Here is a 13,403-nt window from a genome sequence, read left to right as displayed (position 1 = left end):
GTATGCAGGCTGCCACTCTAACCACTGAGCACACAGCCCAGGGCATTTTCTTTTTTTCTTCTCAAGTAGCATTTATATGGAAAGAAAAGATAAAATGCAGAATTTAAAGTAGTCGGACAGATTAGAATGATGATTTTTGGCTTCTAAAAACTTTGTGGCTACAAAAAAACCCCTTTGATTTGGGTAAATTACCTAAATATTTTAAACCCGTTTCCTTGTTTTGAAAATGAATGTTTTATAGAATGTGGTGACTATTAAATAAGATAAAGTATGTAAAACTCTTAGAAAAATGGTTAAGAAATGATACCTGCTATTATTGTTGATAGTTACTCTCAACATGATTTTTTTTCTATGATTTTTAATAACTATACCTGTTTTAGCACTTGAGTATCCAAGTATTTATTTAACCTGATTCCTGTTATTGAATGTCTGAGTCATTTCCAAGTTTTCATTACTCGTATGTAATGTTTCACTGGGTGGTTTTACATAAAACTTTCGTATATCTTTGATTTTTTTCATTTATTCGTTAGTAATAGTGGAAATTTTAGGTCATGTGTTACACACATTTTCAATATTTTTTGATGTACAAGCAAATCACCTTCTAGAAAGTTTATATGTGTTCCCCAGAAAAGTTTGAGATTATCCTACTGTTTTAGTTAATGGACTTATTAATCTTGACATCATAACTCCTTTAGCTTTCTTAGTAAGACAAATTATTGGAAAATGCTCTCAACTGAGCCATTATTTTTTAATGGCTCTTCAAAATATGTTTTTCCTGCTATGATGGCATTCCTTAGCCAGGCTTGTTCTAGTAGCTCCTTGCTGACCGCAGGCAGCATTGACAGGGAAGGAGAGCAGGGGGTGAGCGTAGCATTCGGAGCCTGTACTTCTTGTTCTTCCCAGGGGAACCAGCTCCAGCTTCTGTCTCCTACTTTTCTGGCTCACAGCTAGAGCTGGTAGATGTAGAAATACCTGAAAATATTGTCACACTGTCTACTTTATTACATTTATACATCACTCTCGTGAGAACACAGCCAAGGTCTTCGTTGAATGGATTGAAACTGGCATTCACATGTGTCCAAAATCCCATGTGTTTCCTCCGTAGTTCCTCCAAGTTTTCAGAAACTCTGGGAAATGGGAAACATGCTGGATACCGGCAGGAGTGGAGAAGCCAAGGATGTGATCATCAACAACCCCATTTCTCTCTACTGTGAGACAAACGCCGCTCCTCCTCCTACGCTGACGTGGTACAAAGACGGCCGTCCTCTGGCCTCGAGTGATAGAGTATTGATTTTACCAGGTAAGGACTGCTGTGAACAGGGGGAAGTCCGAATCTGTTTCAGATGTGCTTCTCTCATTTATTAAGACCAGTTGAATTGATTGACTTCCTGGCCATGTAATTTATCTGACACCGGCTGCCAGATGTCACAGCTGTCCCTGTCGCTTCAGGTTGAGAAGTTGGCATCGGATAGAACCCCTTAGTTAATCTTCAGATCTGCTGCAGGATCGTTCTGTCAACTTAAGGAAGTCCTTTGACTTCCCTGTGCCTTTATTTTTCTAATAGTGTCATGAAATAGTCACTTAGGTTTCTATACATTAATGATAAATTCTAAAATATATTTATGAATAGTTGTACTCAGTATATTAAATGCATTTATCATAAAACAGTAGTAAAGATCATTAGTTTCAAGTATTTTAGTTATTGATGGAAAAGGAGATTTTCAAATTGTTGTGAGATAGTAATATTTTCAAGGCCTCTATTCACTTTTAACAAACATTAAAATAGGCTTCTCAGACTTTATCAAATTGTATACGTAAGGTCAGTGCATTCCACTGTATGTAAATTTTATCTTCATTAAATAAGAGAATGTCTTGGAAAAAAATAGAGACTAAATAGAAATGGCAACTAAATATAATAAGTGATCCTAAATTGGATCTGGGCTTGAGAACAAATAGCTATAAAAGACAATATTATAACAATAATGACATTTGACTGCACACTATGAATTCAACAGTATTGTATTGATTTCACATTTTCTGATTTTGGTCATTATATTATAGTTATATAAAGGATTATTCTTTTTTATGAAATATAGATCTATGGGTATTTAGGGATAAAAGCATATCATGTGTCCTAGTTACTCTCAAATGGTTCAAAAAAAGATTATATATATACATAATATATATAACACATATGACAGATCATATATATATATATATATAACAAAGATAAAACCAATGGAATAAAATATACATAATTGTAACAATTTATATACAATTATTATAACTTTTCTCTATGTTGGAAATCATATCAACATGAAAAATGCACGGTTATTCTTTCAAGATTGTATACATAATGGTGTACTGTATGCCTTTTGCACCGTTGGCTATTATTTTTCTGAAGCCTCTACTTGCACGCAACTGTGTAAACTTCTTTATATGTGTTCCAACTATAAAGCAGGAAGTTACTACAGAGTAACATTTCACATGGAACATGATGAGGGGCACAGAGCAACATTCCTGCCTTAAGGAAAATCCACACAAGCTATTCATTTCTCAGGAGATCTCACTCATATACGGGCTCACTTTTCAATAATTCAGTGTTTGTGATGAAAGTGATATGTGGGATTAAAATGGAACCTGGAAAGAAAATGCAAGGAAGTTATTAGACCTGAAAAATCTGGTCTAAAAATCTGCTGCTTATGAGCAGCATTCACTCTCAGACTGACAGCAGTAAGCACATTAGGATATATTTCCAGGTGGGAGAGTGCTGCAGATTCCCCGGGCTAAGGTAGAGGATGCCGGGAGATACACGTGTGTGGCTGTGAATGAGGCTGGAGAAGATTCCCTTCAGTATGACGTCCGGGTACTCTGTGAGTTTGTTTCCGTTTGTTCATTACCCATTCTTTCTCTCAAAAGTATTTTTGAGGAGCTAATGTTTGCAAGATGTTGAGCTAAGTATCTTAAAGACTATAAAGATAATCAGAAACTGATAGTTCTCCCATTGAGTTCATTGTCTTATACAAATTGAGAGCATATTGTTTAAGACTCCTGAAGTATCAACCAAAAAAAGAGAGAGAGGGAGAGAGAGAATTCAATGACTTAAGAACCTGAAAAGTCCTCAGGTAGGGCTGGTTGCAGTTTGACTTCCTTGGCTCAAAAGAGTTTACCAGACTTAACCTGTCTCTTGGCTTTGTTTTTCTCTATTAGTGTCATTCTCAGGTGGAGGGTCCTTTTGCTTGGAAAGTTGGCCCCTTGAAGCTCTAGTCTTATATCTTCCTAGTTTCAGAGACAAATGAAAGCTTTTATTTACAACTGAAGTCCCGGAATCAGATGTCCATGGCTTTAACTGGCCAAGTATGAATCACATATCTATCCCTGAACCAGTGACAGAAGCCAAGAGGCCTAATTGATAAGACCTACTTCAGATTTCTCTGATGATTAGTGACACTGAGCACCTTTTCGTGTTTATCGGCCATCTGTATGTCCTCTATGGAGGAATGTCTAGCTAGGTTCTTTGCCCATTTTTTATATATCACCTCAGGCAAGGGAAATAAGAGAAAAAATAAAGAGGTGAGACTACATCAAACTGAAGAGCTTTTGCACAGCAACGGAAACCACCAACAAAATGAAAAGACAACCCACTGTATGGGAGAACATATTCACCAATGATACACCTCATAAGGGGCTAATGTCCAAAATGTATAAAGAACTTACAAAATTCAACACCAAACAAACAACCCAATTAAAAATGGGCAAAGGACCTGAATAGACACTTCTCAGTTTATTTTTTGAGAGACGCGAATACCAGAAGACTGCATCTGCATTAAACGTGCCATCTTTACTGATTGCTAAAGATAAGAGACTGAAACATAAAATAACTAAGCTTTTTCTAAACAAGATAAAAAGATTATTTACCATGTAACTAAATTTCTGCATTCACAAGCAACCAACACATGTGTTCCTAGTTTATTTAACATTTCCATTTATAAAAATCACTTGGGCGATATGTGATTTTTCATAACTGACTAGTCTAATGTAAACACGAACCTGGATTCACAGTACTACTATATTAAATGAGAATGAATATATGTCGGAAAATCTAGAGCATGACTTCTCAGACTTTAGTGTGCATGAGGATCACTAGGAGAGGTTTTGTTGTTTTTGTTTTAAATATATTTTCATTGATTTCAGAGAGGAAGGGAGAGGGAGAGAGAGATAGAAACATCAATAGGAGAGAATCACTGATCGGCTGCCTCCTGCATGCCCCACACTGAGGATCAAGCCTGCAACTTGGGCATGTGCCCTGATTGGGAATCGAACTGTGACCTCCTGGTTCTGTGGTTGATGCTCAACCACTGAGCCATGCCAGCCGGGCTAGGACGAGTTTGTTAAACCATAAACTTCTTGGCCCCTTTTAGGAATGCTGATGGAGGAGAGCTAAGGTGGCCCCCCAAATTAGCATTCCTATCCAAGCTCCCAGATGATGCTGATATCACTGATACTGAGGCTGGGGAAACACACTGAGTAGCCCAGACAATTCCCTTGCAAATGAGACCAAATCTGTACATTTCTGTAATTGATCTGGTTTGTCTAGATGACCAAATAGACTTTACTATAGATTCATGCAGATGAATGGGATGGGCTGAGAGAGAAAGCAAGACAAGATATTTTGGAGAATAATTTGGGATTGACTTAGAATGAAATTATAGGAAGGGTTAGTCCAGGGTAGGTAAAGAGAGGGAAGAAAATCAACCCAAATTCACACAATCTGAATCTTCGCTAATTTATTAAGGATCATAGATTCTTCTTCAAGTTTGGCTCAATTACCCCACAATTTTTTAAATTGTCAGAAAACTAGAATCATTTAGAAAAGGCTTCGTTTCCTGTTATTATCTTTTTGCTGCAATCACTCATTAGTGCCACCGGTTATCAAGGAAGCGAACAGTGATCTCCCTGAGGAGGTCACCGTGCTGGTGAGCAAGAGCGTGCGGATGGAGTGCTTGTCGGGCGGCAGCCCTGTACCGAGGAATTCCTGGCAGAAAGACGGGCAGCCCTTGCTGGAAGATGAGCATCATAAATTTCTGTCTAATGGAAGAATTCTGCAGGTAAAAGTAAAAACATCTGACTTTAAAATACCCGCTAGGCTTTGTATTTTATAATTGTCTTTATGACTTTTAAAAGTAATTTTTTTATTTAGAAATAGATTTGTAAAAATAACCAAACATAAAAGGGATATGAAATAATATTATTTTCTTCATTTTATTCACACTATGAGAGGTGACCATTATTAACAGTTTTATGTGAATTCCTGTAGAAATTGTCTACATTCAACACACACACACACACACACACACACACACACACACACACACGTTTAAGACAACGTGGTCTTTGTGATTAAAAAGAAAAACCATTAAGCAAATTATTACAGTCCTTTTCACTGCATATTTCTGGTGATAAAATTCTAGCTGGTATAAGATTCCCTGCCAATTAAAATTTACTTGCTACTGGCAAAGAATTTATAATATAATAATAATGGTAACCACATAAATATCCTGAATTGTTCACTAATGGGCATGTCTATATTTTTCTTTCCAAGTGTCCTAAAAGATAGTTAGGTACTTATAGAAATAACACTGATTCGTTAGTTTACAACTTAATTAAATCATTTCTTGAACATGTAAATGATATTCTGCAGGCCCAAGAATCTAAGCATAACTATCGGTGTATCTAACACAGGACATATCTCCTAGAGTTCTTTATTTTTTTAAAAATTAGTCAGTTCACTGCCTATAAATAATTTTGAATTCTCAAAGTATCTTGTAAACATCCTGACTATTTCTATTTGATGATCATACGACCTCTACAAAAATACTTAAATGTTTCTGTGTCTATGGCCAAAAAAATATATAGATGGATAGCACTTTCTGCTAAATAAAATAAATTATAACTGGTATATAGCTAGCTATTGCTATGCAAAACAAACCACTCCGAAACAAGGATTCAAAAACAATAAGCATTTGTTCAGCTCACAATTCTTCCTGTTGGCTGGGGGATTCTTCTGGTCTCAGCTGGGCTTACCCAAATGTCTGCCTATTGTGGATAGGCTAAGTGGTTCTGCTGATCTTGCTGGGCTCTTGCACATCTCTGGGGCCTCAGTTGCAATAATGGGGCTGATTCTTCGCCATGTGATTCCATACCTTCAAGCAGGTTAGTCCTGGCTTCCTCATGTAGTGACCGGGTTCCAAATGAGGGGGAAAGAGTAACAATGCCTTTTTTAAGCCTAGGTTTGAAATGGCACACTGTCATTTCCATCACATTCTGTGGGTCAAGGCCAGGCACAAGACCACACAAATTCCACATCTTTTTTTGTTTTCTTTTGTTAATCCTCATTTGAGGATATTTTTCCATTGATTTTTAGAGAGAGTGGAAAGGAGGGGGGGGGAGAGAGAGAGAGAAACATCAATGTGAGAGAGACACATCGATTGGTTGCCTCCCACACATGCGCCCAGATCTGGGCCAGGGATGGAGCCTGCAATCGAGGTATGTGCCCTTGACTGGAATCAAACCTGGGATCTTGTCCATGGGCTGATGCTCTATTCACTGAGCCAAACCAGCTTGGGCCAAATTCCACATCTTTACCTGGTGATGGGGGGAGTTTCAAAGTCACATTGTGGAGGGTAGATGGGAAAGTGGGAGAATAATTTGGGGCACTTTTGTAGTCAGTAGACCACAAGGATGTATAAAATTGCCTTTCCTGATTGGAAATCTTTATAAATAAATACTTATTTGATTGACCTGATTAATAAAAGCCAGCACCAATGCTATTATATATAAATGTTCTTTTTATGTCCATCTGGAGAGGATACGTATTATTCATTCTCAACATGATGACAAGTGGCTTTATAAAAAAAAATTCAGTTGGAATTTCTTTATTTTTCCCTCAGATTCTAAATACTCAAATAACAGATATTGGCAGGTATGTGTGTATTGCTGAGAACACGGCTGGAAGTGCCAAAAAATATTTTAACCTCAATGTTCACGGTAAGAGCTCAGTTCCAAAAGCATCTGCTAGGGGTGTGCTTGAAACGGCAGGAAAACTGTGTTTTACATTATGGAGGCTTTTCGTGTATTTTTAACTTGAAACAGTGTGTGGGGCCTGCATTCATACAATCGCCTCCCTCTCTCCCCACCGAAGCTAGTAGGATTTATAAGGTACAAAGTACAGAGCTTCTGGGAGCCTGTTTTTACATTATTCTAGTCCTTCAAGAGAAGGTAGTAACTTCTACATATTTGAAAGTTAAAAAAAAAAGAAAAAGAAAGAAAAAAAGTCAAAATCTGAAATCCCTAAGATTACATGTTTTTATGAAGTTTGGACTAAATATAGATCTTTCGCTCATAAAAATTCATTCACTAGTCCTGATTGAAACCAGTTTCTGTCATTAAGGGTGGACTTCATGTTGAGCTACATCCTCTTGTACCTCATATACTCCCTGGAAAAGAAGAAGTCACTTAGGAGTGAAATCATTCCAAAAACCACCAGCACACCCAATTCATTCATCACACTTTTAAGTTTTCAGTATATGCTGGTCACTCCATAAATACTTTTTTTTTGGCTAAAAAAAAAGCCATTGTTTGTCTTCTACAAAAGAGTAGTTTTTTTGTGTGACACACAGCTGCTTTCAGCATATTGACTTGGAAATGGTGAACAATCGTTATAAAAGATTTCCTTTATATGTATGCTACATAGATATAAAATTGTGGCTTGTGTTGGAGAGAGCTGAAATTTGAAATTTCATGAAAAATTTCTCCCCTGAAAGGACCTTGATTTAGCAACATAGATGTTCTTTCCTGATATGACATGCAGGGGATATCGATGTCTAGCAATGTTTGGTGTTTCATATTTGAAACACTTCCACCTTTGTATCCCCGGTTTTTAGCACAGGGGGTCACTTACAGTAGGTACTTCATTAATATCTTTGAGGTTCTTTTAATGAGTAAATCTGACCAAACAGAAACAGATGTGTTATGAATTCCCAGGATAAAAGCTATATCTAGCACAAAAAGTTATGCAAGAACTCAGTGCATTTTTAATCTTATCTTTTTTTACTTCATTTTTTCTCTGCATTGCTTTTGCTTGTGGAATTCCTTGTTTGTTTGTTGTTTGTTTGTTTGTTTGTTTTGAACAAACCATGGTATTGTTTATTTCTTAAGTTTTCTGCTCATCTTGGAAGTCATTGATTTCATTGTTGAAATAACCTGTAAATGTATTGATAGACAGCTAACCCCTAAAATTAAATTTCTACTTTATAAATGCTATATGCAGGAAGATAAAAACTTTAAATAAGAATGTAATATTAGAAACAAGAATATGCAAACTTAACAAAAAGCACTATCGGGTGTTTCTTTGTACATTGCCAAAACCATCTTAGGAATTGCCAACTACATTTCCTGAAAATTCTAGCACTCTGTCATTGGGAGAAGCAAGACTGATGGACATAGTGTGATGAAGGCATTGGGAATCCTGGGGAAGACAGCTGGGTGGTTAACAGTGTCAGTAACACGGTGCTTTGGCAGAGTACAGTGGCTGGACTTATATTAATAAGTTGCAGTGTATATTACTAGTCACATCAGATTTCACTTTTAATACATTTACTCGTACAGTTCCTCCAAGTGTCATTGGTCCTAACCCTGAAAACCTCACTGTTGTGGTGAACAACTTCATCTCTCTGACCTGTGAGGTCTCTGGTTTTCCACCTCCTGATCTCAGCTGGCTCAAGAACGAACAGCCTATCAAGCCAAACACAAATGCCCTCATTGTGCCTGGTAAGGAACTCAATACTCTTATAAGGTGGGCAAAGTGTTCTCATGTTCCTTTATTTTAAATACAAATGGCATTTCCGCTTAGTCCCTTTCCAAAATTTTGTCTTGCTCCATTTGTTTGTTCACATTACATACCTCTTTACCTAATGGGGCCATTAGGATAAGATTGTATAGACTTTCATGATTTTAGTGGCAATGCACAGTAACAAGGTCTACTTCAAGAAATTATGAGGTTTAGAAACAGAACTGCTTAGCAATTCCATGGGGGTGATAGGCTAGTAAATAGTGCTTTCATTGGATAATTCACTGGTTGTTTTTAATCCTAAAGCCCCTTGATGACGGGAAAATAGATAGATGGACAGACAGATCCTTCCACACTGTAGGAGATTTAAACCCAGAAAATGCTTGTTAACATATTTGACTGTAGTACAATTACTGTTTACTCATTTGGGACCTGTATCAAACAGTTCTCTCCATGTTTAGTTAATGGAGAGAAAAAATTATGAATTTCATTTTTTATCAAGAAGTAAAATCAATCCTAAAGGAAGGATCAAATAAGACAGATTCAATTGTTTCATCTTAACTATGAAATGTGGCCATATAAATGTTACAATGGAATATTTTGTCAATTTATCTTATTGATAAAATAGTTATTAGAACAACCTTGATACCACTCTTCAATTTCCATTATATTTGCCCACAGGCGGCCGAACTCTACAGATTATTCGGGCCAAGGAATCCGATGGTGGTCAGTACACGTGTATAGCTATCAACCAAGCTGGCGAAAGCAAGAAAAAAGTCTCCCTGACTGTTTATGGTTTGTTTTCACTCTCCTCATAAAATCCTTTCACTTTTAAACTGGTATGAAATATTTCCCATCTGCACACCTTAATGAAAAAAATTTAAAAAAAAAAACACCTTCTGTTCTTGTTTCTTTCCCTCAGTACCTCCCAGCATTAAAGATCATGGCGGTGACTCGCTTTCTGTAGTCAATGTAAGAGAGGGGACCTCAGTGTCATTGGAGTGTGAGTCCAACGCTGTCCCACCTCCAGTCGTCACGTGGTATAAGAACGGGCGGATGATAACAGAATCTACTCACGTGGAGGTTTTAGCAGGTGGACAAATGCTGCACATCAAGAAAGCTGAGGTGCATCTTTGATTCTTGTTTGCATGTCACGACTCCTTGGTGGGTTTTGGAAGAGAGCCTTGGGAGTTGCATGTTCCCTTTACTACAGTTTATGATAAAATAACATCGTCCATGCCATTGACCTTATTTCCATAAAAACGCAGGATTGCAGAAAGCAATTAGACCTGGGGCGTTTGAGCATAAAGATGACTGGTGATTTAATCTGCACTGGAACAGTGTGATTGGTCATCTGTAACTCAATGGAGCACATACAATAGTATCTTTTTCTTTTAGGTATCTGACACAGGCCAGTATGTATGTAGAGCTATAAATGTAGCAGGACGGGATGATAAAAATTTCCACCTCAATGTATATGGTGAGCATCTGCCTCTAATACAACTCTTTTTCCCCCAGATATGCCAATGAAAGAAAGTGGCCTGAATTAGCTTAATGGGGACACATGATTTTCTTCTGTCCTTTTGCAGTGCCACCCAGTATCGAAGGACCCGAAAGAGAAGTGGTTGTTGAGACAATCAGCAACCCTGTGACTTTAACATGCGATGCCACTGGAATCCCACCTCCCACCATAGCGTGGATGAAGAACCGCAAGCCCATAGGTAATGCAGCTGTGCACTGGCTGTGGCTTCCTTTTGCTCTGAATGCACTAGATTTGTAAACTAGCACATTTTCAGATCATGCTCATAGCTGTGCTTAGTTCAGAAAGCCTAATGTACGGATACATAAACTCACAAAATAGACTCAAAGTTATTTTATTTTATAAAGGGAATTTTCTCTGCCTCTTTCAAAAAGGCTCTCATTTAAAATAAAAGTACGAAGGAAGAACATTTTAACAATTATTTTTTAATCACAGTTGACATACTATTATATTTGTTTCAGGTGTACAACATAATAATTAGACATTTATATACCTTACAAAGTGACCACCCCAAAAAGTCTAGTACCCAGCTGACACCATATGTAGTTATTCCAGTATTACTGACTATATGCCCTAGGCTCTACTTTACATCTCTGTGATTATTTTTATAACTGAAAATTTGTACTTCTTAATCCCTTTCTCCTTGTTCGCCCAGCCCCAATCCCCGTCCCATAAGAAATCTACCACAAGAAACAAGAAATTTTTATGCTGAATTGTAGAGGTTGAAATAAAAGCTTCTTTAATGTTTTGTTTGGCTTTGCTTTGTTTCTGCCTCTAGAAAATTCTGACTCACTTGAAGTTCATATTTTGTCTGGAGGTAGCAAACTCCAAATTGCCCGGTCCCAGCGTTCAGATAGCGGAAACTATACATGCATTGCATCAAATATGGAAGGAAAAGCACAGAAAAATTACATTCTTTCTATTCAAGGTATGGGATGTATCTTCAATATCTTTAGCATATTCTTTCTTATAGTACAAAATATGTCTACAATTATAGAGATCATTTGTAATTTATTCAAAGTCTTTAGATCAACAAAAAATATTGTCAGTGCTCTGCCCTACATTTACCTGTAGATTATATGCTCATGGGAATTGGCATAGATGTGGAAAAAAGAATAGCAGAAATTTTATAATCTTTATTTTTCTATGTTTACCAAAATTCTTACTGAATTATACTTATTTACTTAAAACTAGCATAATTTACTTTGATGCTAAGCTCATAGGTTTGTTCTTATTTAAATATATCACTAATATTTAATTCATGAAAAGGCTGTAACTACAGGGAGGAGTTTGGGTAAATTCAAGTAATCATGAATCTTATGCTATTTTGGGTTGAGAAAAAGAAGCATTAATTCATCCAACAAATACTTACTTAATCCTACTATGTTCCAGTGTAGTATTGAGCAATGCAAGGAGAACTTGTATACTTTTTTTATTTTCAGTAAACCTCTAATTGGTATTTATGTCCTAATAGTTAATTGAAATGGAAGTCTAACTTGAAACTAAGTTGAAATGCTTCCTTTTTTCCAATGTTAATATAGTTATTTTGAAAAAAAATAATAAATTATACATTATTATGGCTCTGTTGTGTGCTCTGCTAAAGCTAACTACAAAAAAATGAAATTAAACAGAAAGTAAAATAAGTTTATGGGCATCAGTGGTTTCTTGGATTAGTAATACTTTGAGATTTCAGCAACAAAATGGGAAAATAGCTACTCAGGGATTCAGAATCAGAAATTTTTTATGTTGTTATATTTAATGCATTAATAATAATAGCTGTTAATCATGGGGTATGTGGTGTGACCAGACGTTTTACCAGATGTTCTACAGGCATCATTATGTCCTGAGACTAGAAATAATTTATGTAATAGGGCATAGTACAGTGCTTGTCATATATTAGACACTCATTAAAGGATATTTTTTATCAACATTGATTTGACTTCTTTAGTACTTTCAATTCTGTATATTTGGTATAATTATTATTATCTTCTGGATGACTAACATTAGATTTGGAAAGTGTGCAGTGGTGTGCTGGTAAGTGTTTATAATTAACTCTCCAGATAAAAAGGTCCTGAATTGTTGCCAACAATTTGCAAGTTTCCATGGTGTAAATATCCCCACCATGGCTCATTTCAAACTACCAACATGATGTCACTGAACATGGAGTAGGGGAGACGTGCAAAATTGGCTGTTGTAAACTGACATGAGCTGCCCTAGCAGACCACTATGATTATATGGAAGAGGAATTCAAATGTGTTTCTGTTTGATACCATTGTCAATATTTTTATTATACATTATTTCTCGATTGAATCATTAAATTATAAACCAAACATGGTTAGAAAAAGAGAACAAACAATAAACCTATCCATTGTTCAGAATGAATAATATTTAAATTGCATATGGAGAAAGAAATAACCCTATAGATACATTTCTCAGACTGTTATGCTAAGATTTTTATAAAATGGATTCTCTTGAATTATATTAATTGTAAACTGTCTATTGAGAATTTAGTCCAAGAGAGATTCTACTTAGCTAGGAAGTGTGTCCATGAGTTAGACTTGTCACCAGTCCCTATGACTAAATAATTATATCAACTTACCAAAATACCAGGAATATTGAAATGACTGCTTTAGCTGTTCCCCATTTAAAAATAATTTATGAGGATAAGAATAGTTTTCTCTTGAACCACAATTTAGGAAGAATATGAAATGAAAAATGACATATTGTTTTGTGATTCTGTTGTATTTGTTAGAATTTATATCATTGTGCCTTGTTAATAGACATTTTTATTTCTCCAAAGTTCCTCCAAGTGTTGCTGGTGCTGAAATTCCAAGTGAAGTCAGTGTCCTGGTAGGGGAAAATGTTGAGCTGGTCTGCAATGCAAATGGCATTCCTACCCCAGTTATTCAATGGCTTAGAGATGGAAGACCCATAACTAGCAGTGAAACAGAAAGAATCCGGTATGTTTACAAAGAATATTTGCATCATTATTTTCAAGGTCTTGTAAAATGTTTT

The 13,403-nt window shown here is 36.3% G+C and overlaps 1 protein-coding gene across 1 annotated transcript in view; it reads left to right on the top strand.

Moving 5' to 3' along the window:
• The window catches only part of LOC102263923 (hemicentin-1), a gene marked incomplete at its 5' end in the record, with an annotated part of 222,783 nt that overhangs the window by 127,334 nt on the left and 82,046 nt on the right, over positions 1-13,403 (top strand). Inside the window, 11 exons of the mRNA XM_014541442.1 lie at positions 1,106-1,300; positions 2,760-2,873; positions 4,921-5,108; positions 6,951-7,047; positions 8,668-8,829; positions 9,530-9,643; positions 9,771-9,973; positions 10,247-10,328; positions 10,438-10,569; positions 11,167-11,316; positions 13,189-13,348. Coding sequence (XP_014396928.1) covers positions 1,106-1,300; positions 2,760-2,873; positions 4,921-5,108; positions 6,951-7,047; positions 8,668-8,829; positions 9,530-9,643; positions 9,771-9,973; positions 10,247-10,328; positions 10,438-10,569; positions 11,167-11,316; positions 13,189-13,348 — 1,597 coding nt within the window. The remainder of the gene's footprint in view (positions 1-1,105; positions 1,301-2,759; positions 2,874-4,920; positions 5,109-6,950; positions 7,048-8,667; positions 8,830-9,529; positions 9,644-9,770; positions 9,974-10,246; positions 10,329-10,437; positions 10,570-11,166; positions 11,317-13,188; positions 13,349-13,403) is intronic.

This window comes from Myotis brandtii, unplaced genomic scaffold (assembly GCF_000412655.1).
Source record: "Myotis brandtii unplaced genomic scaffold, ASM41265v1 scaffold270, whole genome shotgun sequence".
Taxonomy (NCBI): domain Eukaryota; kingdom Metazoa; phylum Chordata; class Mammalia; order Chiroptera; family Vespertilionidae; genus Myotis; species Myotis brandtii.
This window is presented reverse-complemented; position numbering and strand designations above follow the sequence as displayed.